This window comes from Berghia stephanieae, chromosome 1 (genome assembly GCF_034508935.2).
Source record: "Berghia stephanieae isolate SIO BIC M18660-M18661 chromosome 1, UCSD_Bste_1.3, whole genome shotgun sequence".
NCBI lineage: Eukaryota > Metazoa > Mollusca > Gastropoda > Nudibranchia > Aeolidiidae > Berghia > Berghia stephanieae.
In genome coordinates this window covers 135,125,113-135,133,630 of record NC_088360.1, presented here as the reverse complement: position 1 = coordinate 135,133,630, position 8,518 = coordinate 135,125,113, and the positions used below count along the sequence as shown (strand labels likewise).

At 39.3% G+C, this 8,518-nt stretch overlaps 1 protein-coding gene across 1 annotated transcript in view; it reads left to right on the top strand.

The window, feature by feature from the left end:
* Positions 1-7,986, top strand: part of LOC144965588 (uncharacterized) — a gene marked incomplete in the record, with an annotated part of 9,215 nt that extends 1,229 nt beyond the window's left edge. The window contains 2 exon segments of the mRNA XM_078901100.1: positions 2,303-2,490; positions 6,036-7,986. Coding sequence (XP_078757226.1) covers positions 2,303-2,490; positions 6,036-6,263 — 416 coding nt within the window.
* Positions 7,987-8,518: the final 532 nt, after the last annotated feature.

The following is an 8,518-nucleotide window of genomic DNA, read 5'->3' as shown; positions in this document are numbered from 1 at the left end:
TTTTTATTTGTTGAGAACCAAGCTGCTAGTTGCTGGGCGGACGTGACATCAGACTATCGGATCCTATTGTGAGGCTGGCTGAGAAAAACCGGGAAGATGCGACAAGCTTCGATTTGAGATATGAGCCAAAATCGAAGATAAAGTGTTTCCCACAGCAACAAATTTTATTCAGAAATAAATATTCATAATTTGGGTTTCTTATAGACATAGAAAGAAAATTTAAAGTGGTGAATGATCAGAAAGATGTAGTCTACACCACTGCATACATAACTCAATGTGCGCATCTTTCCGTTTTTTCTCAGCAGCCACACAAATGTTGAAGTTTGGGGGTTTTTTTTGTTCAACATTGCCCAGGAGTGTATGTCAATAAAAAAAATAGCACAGCTTAGACAATAAATGAGTAGATAAATAAATAGATAAATAAATAAATAGATAACTAAAAGAATAAGCAAAAGGATAGCTACCGACGTATACATATAAGCAGGTCTGACATCCGAATCCAAATATGGGCCGAGTTTAACATTGTTGTAATGGACAATAATTTGCGTCATTTTTTTTTTTAGAGTTCCATAACAACAATGAGCCCATAAGGAATTGGGTTATCAGACCTACAATTAAGTGCACGTTGATGGTTACTGTCATTTTCTATAGCATGCAGACTATTTAACCGAGAGGTTCTTGGTGTTTTACAACTTCATTAATTCATTAAACTACCATATTTTTTTTCTCTTTGTGCAGCTATGTGGTCTTGTGGTATGATACTCGCTCATATCGGATCGGAAAGTTCTGGGTTCGAACCTCACTCGGCGCATAGCTGAATCATTTGGAAAGGCTCTTTACTCACATTCTCTCATCGTGGTATTGTGGACCTTGTTAGGCCAACCGATTAAAAAATTTTAAAATGAGACTTATTTTCAATTTTAAAGAGGTTTTAACAAAGAGAAATATAACAGCTTAAAAAAAATATGAAAATATTTAACATGAAATTTACTGTGCTGTCTGGATGATTACAGAAATGAGAATGAGGACGGTAATGACGAAGTTGGTGATGAAAATGTTTAATTTCAATGCAGCATATATAAGATTTCATAAGTGATTCACGGAACTGATTGCAACCATCATTCCTGTGCACAAATACGAAAATAATCACGTCGGGATAAAGACATAAAGGGACATAACTGTGTCATTTAAATTGTTTTCATATCATTTACGGAGTTATTTCCCTTTACATCCCAAAGTCAATAATTGATATTTTGAACCTGTCGACTGTACTCTTGAAAAACACAATATTTAGAAATTTGGCCAGAAAACTCGTCCTTCAAATATCGATCGATTTAAATGACCCTCGTCTTAGCAAAAACATTCAAACCTGGGACTTCACGGATAATAATGATGAAGATGATGATGATGATGATGATGATGATGATGATGATGATGATGATGATGATGATGATGATAATAATAATTATCATAATAAAAACAATAATAAACAGCATCTTTCAACAACATTTTTCACACGCACACACACACACTTAAACACACACCAGTAGAGATAAAACGCTTTCTTGAAGACGATTGGGGGGGGGGGGGGGGGGGGGGGTGAGGGGTCTCGATAGCTCAGATGGTAGAGCACTTGTTTCACAAGCAAAGATACTGAGATCCAAATTTAGCTTATTTTGAAGTCTCTCACCTCCCCCCCCCCTCTTTCCCTTCTGCACCCAGCAGTGATTGGGTAGCTAGATCTCACCTCCCCCCCCCCCCCCCCTCTTTCCCTTCTGCACCCAGCAGTGATTGGGTAGCTAGATCTCACCTCCCCCCCCCCCTCTTTCCCTTCTGCACCCAGCAGTGATTGGGTAGCTAGATCTCACCCCCCCCCCTCTTTCCCTTCTGCACCCAGCAGTGATTGGGTAGCTAGATCTCACCCCCCCCCCCCCCTCTTTCCCTTCTGCACCCAGCAGTGATTGGGTAGCTAGATCTCACCTCCCCCCCCCCTCTTTCCCTTCTGCACCCAGCAGTGATTGGGTAGCTAGATCTCACCTCCCCCCCCCCCCTCTTTCCCTTCTGCACCCAGCAGTGATTGGGTAGCTAGATCTCACCTCCCCCCCCCCCCTTTCCCTTCTGCACCCAGCAGTGATTGGGTATTTAGATCTTTTAGTATTTTGCATAGTCTAGCGTGTTATCCAGGGTAGCAAGCAATTCGCTATTGTCAGCTTCACGCTATAGAAACCGGGATAAACCCCGGCTCAATGTTTCCAATGGCTCTGAAGGACTACTTGTTAAAATATTTTTTTTTCTTTTTCAGGCCCATACTCCGTCCTCAGCACGGATGCTTACAACTCCAGCCAGAATAAGAGAAAACGTTCATGGTCAAGGGCCGTGTTCTCCAACCTTCAACGGAAAGGTCTGGAAAAAAGGTTCGAAGTCCAGAAATATGTCACCAAACTGGACAGAAGACAACTGGCCAACATGTTGGGATTAACAGATGCTCAGGTAATACTCTTCAACAGTCGTAACGTCACTTCCTTCCTAATGACGCATGGTAACTTACTAACACTGGCTCTAAACTATCGGAACAATGGCGGACGCCCGTATGAAATATTTCTCCGGCGAGCATAAAAACGTATCCAGAGGGGAAAAAAAAAACATAGATTTGATCATGTTTTGACTTTTACACATTCTGATCACAAGGCATATGAAAAGTTCTAGCCAGCATGAAGAATAAAAAGTAATGATTTTCTTTGTTTAGAACCAAGATGGCCGCCGTTGCCGGGTGGCGTGACATCAGACTACTGAATCCAATTATTACTGGACTCTATTCTCAAGGGGACAGCGTGGCTCAGCGGTACGGTCTTAGCTTCGTACCCGAAAGGTACCCAGTTCGATCACCCGCCGCTGTGCTGACTGTGTGGCCTTGAGCAAGTCACCTCGCCCTAGCTTAATTTGCGGCGCTGCACTGCGGATGACGCCTGGGTTATACCAGTCTTCCCTCGGAATAGACCCTAGAGACAAAACGCTTTCTTGAAGACGATGGGATGAATAAAGGGAATTTTCTTTCCTTAAATTTTTTTTTTTTATTTTTTTAGTTTTTTATTTCTCCTGTCCATAAAAAGCACACAATTGATTACTAAACTGCAATGTTGTCGACAAGATCAGGAAAGGCCAGCCTCTGTACCATTGTGGAATAATTCTTTTAGAATTTTTTTTTTTCTAAATCTTAATTTGCATTTTTACTCACACATATTTTCCGATGTTCAAAAGGAAAAAATTACCATCCTTCTAGCGTTTTGTGTTTCGGGGTTATGCAGACCTGCCTAATTGGAATGTGAAAACATTGTATTTTTCAGGGAGGGGGGGGGGGAATTTGTGTTTACATACATGAAATTAATGCTTTAACATCCTTTATATACAGTCTCTGGCAACAAATCTTTGTTTTTAAGAAGCCTTTTGGAATAAAAATCTTTATATAATTGCCAATTGGGAGCCAACAATTCGTAGTTCTACGAAATTTTTGTAGCAGTAGGCAGGTCGGGGTTATGTGATCTTTCCTTATTTAGGACAATATTTACTATTACTTTTCCCCAACTGACTTTTTTATAGCAGAATGCGACTTGTATACAAGATGAGCATGAGTATAAAACGTTAATTGGGTTTTAACTCAGTCAATCTTAGAGATGATTGCTATTTTTCAAAATGGGAAAAAAATGTATTAAAAATTAGCATGTAGATAGACCGTTTTATTCAACTACCATCAACGTGCAAAAACCAAAAATATTATCTTTGATACTACGCCTATAATTTGTCTCAGAAAAATGTAATAAACAGGCAAGGGGTAAAAGTAACCTGGATAAACTACGGATATAGTCGGTGTTGGGGTTGAGTGAGTTAAACACGAGTTTTGATTTAAGATTTTCTCGAGCTCGACGAGTGAAAATCTTAGATTAAAATGGGGCAGCGTGGCTCAGCGGTACAGTCTTTGCTTCGTAGCCAAAAGGTACCGAGTTCGATCAGCCGCCGCTACGCTGTGTGGTCTTGAGCAAGTCACCTCGCCATAGCTCAATTTGCTGCGCTGCACTGCGGCTGACGCCTGGGTTATTCCAGTCTTCCCTTGGAATAGACCCTAGAGACGAATTTCCCCTATGGGATGAATAAAGGGAATTTTATTTCATTATTATTAATTTTTATTTATTACCCAATAAAAGTGGTTTAATCTTATTTCTCAACCTCTTCTCGTTCAACAATCCTTCATAAAACAAGGAATGAATTTGAAATTTAGAAGAACGAAGGAAAAACAATTGAAGTGAAGTGGATTGAAAATATCACTGCACCTATTTCGATTTGACCAAGGCGGGGTCTTACTCTCTCTCTCTCTCTCTCTCTCGATCTCTCTCTCTCTCTCTCCCTCTCTCTCTCTCTTTCTCTCTCTCTCTCTTCCCCCCCCCCTCTCTCTCTCTCTCCTTCTCTCTCTTTCTATCTCTCTCTCTATCACTCTCTCTCTCTCACGCACACACACACACACACACACACACTCTCTCTCTCTATCAATAAATCTCTCTCTCTCTCTCTCTCTCTCTGTGTGTATCTCTCTTTATCTATCTATCTCTCATTCTATGTCTATCTCACTCTCTCTCTCTCTCTCTCTCTCTCTCTCTCTCTCTCTCTATATATATATATATATATATATATATATATATACCTCTCACTCAATATATTTATCTCTCTATCTATCTCTCTCTATCTCTCTCTCTCCCAATCTCTCTCTCTCTCTCTCTCTCTCTTTATATATAATATATATATATATATATATATATATATATATATAGAATACAAATTGTCACTCACATCATATGGCCGAAACGTTCGTTTCTGTGGGCTTATTCCACGTCCTCAGTCGGCGTAATCCTGAATAATGTCCGAAGAAAAAATTCTTACTCCATACGAGGTGCTTGTTCTTACATGGTGTGTGTATATGTGTGTGTGTGTGTGATGTGTGTGTGTGTGTGTGTGTGTGTGTGTAACTACATCATCACTTTTAACGCAGATCAAGAACCACGATTGATGCCTCATTTAAGTACAGTTATAGATTTTTGATGCATGCTTACGTCATAAAGGACACGAAAAAAAAATAATAAATGAAATGGAGGTATTATAATGTAATTTTAGTCGACCGGAACTCGAGGGGCACATATATTTTCTGGCCAAAATGAAAAATAAGTATATTTCGTTATAACACGAGACCATCGATTTTAGCATGTTTTTGGTGCTAACCACAGTAATGCTAATACTGTAAAAGCAGGTCACATCATGATATTTGCTCACCACTCGTAACTAATGGCTGAGAAAAAAACCAATCAAAAAGTAAAACAACAGTTTGTTTGAGAAATGGCGTTATGTGTAAAGTTATCATAACCTACTGAGACAATAATAATATTAGAAAAGACAGTAACAATATTATACCTAGCTAAGGTGCGGCTATGTGGTCTAGTGGTATGACGCTCGCTTTCGGATAGGAAGGTCCTGGGTTCGAGCCTCGCGCTCAGCGCATAGTTGAGTCCTTGGAAAAGGCTCTTTACTCACATTCTCTCACCGTACTCAGGTGTAAAATGAGTATCTGGCCCTTAACAGCGTTGTCTTTGTCCGAAAAATTGCAATATCGCCTAACAGGCTTCATGTCCCGTCCTACATGTTAAATGTTACTGCTGACCAGGGACCCCTTGTAAAGCGCTTTGAGCACATCTAGTGGATATTGCGCTATTTTAAGCTCATTTTTTAAAAATAACCTACTGAGACAATAATAATATTAGAAAAGACAGTAACAATATTATGCCTAGCTAAGGTGTTTGAGTGCTCATTATTGGTGTTTTGACTTTAGTTAAAAAAAGCATCACATCCGCCAGCCGGATATAGATAGAACGAAGTTGACGTCACTCAGGTCTTTGTTATTTTCCATTGTGAGGGTTGGAATAAAGAAATGTATTTCCATCTCCTTCTTGGGACTAATTTCTTAATGCTTCAATGATAAATTCATTTCTCTTCAGGTAAAAGTCTGGTTCCAAAACAGACGCATGAAATGGAGACACGCTCAGCAGCAACGAGGAAAAGACAAGGCGGTGAAAGAGCAGCACCAGGACGGAATGGAGATAGGTGAAGCGGCATATAACGTAGGAGATGACATCACGACGCCCAAAAATGAACAATCCTTCAGAATGGACAGTGAGACCCAGGACAGTGACCAGCACTGCGATGAAACAATTCAAATAAATTGAGCTTTATATAGCGCAATATCCACTAAATGTGCGCAAAGCGCTTTACAAGGGGTCTCTGGTCAACAGCAACATTTAACATGCAGGACGGGACATGACGCCTGTTAGGCGATATTACAATTTTTTGGACAAAGACAACGCTAGACGTGCTCATTTTGCACCTGAGTACGGTGAGAGAATGTGAGTAAAGAGCCTTTTCCAAGGATTCAACTATGCCCTCGAACCCAGAACCTTCCGATTCGAAAGCGAGTGTCATACCACTAGATCACATTGCCTCAAATAAACTAACCCCACCCCCCAAACAAAAAGGCTATGTGGTCTTGTGGTATGGCACTCGCTTGGGATCGGAAGGTCCTGGGTTCGAGCCTCGCTTGGCGCATAGTTGAGTCCTTCGAAAAGGCTCTTTACTCACATTCTCTCACAGTACTCCGGGGTAAAATGAATACCTGGCCGTTAACAGCGTTGTCTACGTGTTGCTGTTGCTGTTGGTCAGGGACCCTTTGTTAAGCGCTTTGAGCACATTTAGTGGATAATGCGTTATATAAAAGCTCACGTTTTTTGTGAAACTCGAAAAAATAAATTTAAAAAGTCAAAAAGTAATGGAAGCTTTAATGATATTAACGAAGACAGATAATTTGGACGTTTCGGATTTTCCCTTCCTTTGTCAACAAAACACGATGAATGAAACACTTAAGACAAATGAGATATTACAGAATAGTGAATTATGACTGAAGTGTATTTATTCATCATGTTTTGTTGACAAAGGGGAAACCCGAAACGTCTGCTTTGATTGTATGGAGAATCCATTCCGTTTGGCTATCTGCTCAAATTGAAAATCCGTCCACATATTTTGTTTTGTTTACTAATCTAATCTAAACAAAATATAAACAAAGTGTAAGGTTCAGTTGGTAGAGCAATCGCTTTACATGCAAAGGGACCGAGATCGATCCAGGGTTCAGTCGAGATTTTATCTGACACCCCCCCCCCCGCCCCCCGCCCCCCTGTACCCCCCGGAAGTGATTGTGTAGCTGGGTCTGTTAGATCTGGCGGAAAGGAAAGTACTTTGTGATAGACTAGCGTCCTATCCAAAGGATAGCAAGCAATTGCTATTGTCCGTTTCACGCTATAGAATCCGGGATAAACTCCGGATTCACGGGCCTTGCGGCTCTGGAGGACTACTACTACTACTACTACTACTACTACTACTACTACTACTACTACTACTACTACTACTACTACTACTACTACTACTAATAATAATAATAATAATAATAATAATAATAATAATAATAATAATAATGATAATAATAATAATAATAATAATAATAATAATAATAATAATAATAATAATAACAAAATGTATAAAACCTTTGCCAGGCAAAACAGAAGGAACAATGTATGTTATCCCCAAATATCAGCCGTTTTCAACTGGGCTTCGAACCATCGACCTCCTGACCAGAAAGAAGATTTGAGATTAATTTGATCCTCTGGCAAAGAGAAGAGCTGAGCATTTGAGATGATGTTTTAAATGTTTGACACTGTACTATACATATTGTTTTTTTTTCTTCGATTGTTGTCATATTATTATCTGTGTGTAAATAAATATACGGTTACATATTAAATATACAGAGACCAACATCCTTTTCTTTTTTTTTTTTTTTAAGTGAGCTTTTATATAGAGCAATATCCACCAAACGTGCTCAAAGCGCTTTACAAGAGGTCCCTGACCAACAGCAACACTGATCAAGTAGGATGAGATATTATCATAGCTTCCCTTTAGGTGTTATTACAATATTTTCCGACAGCTACAACGCTGTTAACGGCCAGGTACTCATTTTAGCCCTGCTAAGTACAGTGAGAGAATATTTTGAGTAAAGAGACTTTTCCAAGTACTCAATTATGCGCTGCTCAGAGCGGGTCTCGAACTTAGGACCTTTCGATCCGAAAGCTAGTGTTATACCACACTATCACATAGCCGCACACATTTTAAGACATCTATTGGTTTTTACAATGATTTAGGAAATCATTGTTTGAGACATCCGAGTACGGAATTTACGTCCATTAGGCGCTAGAGAATCTGGGAAAACTCCGGACCATGGTCTTATTTCTCCAAAGGTTTTCTCTTTTCGAATAATAATAATAATAATAATAATAATAATAATAATAATAATAATAATAATAATAATAATAATAATAATAATAATAATAATAATAATAATATGTGACATTTATATTGCGCATTTTCATCACTGTGTATG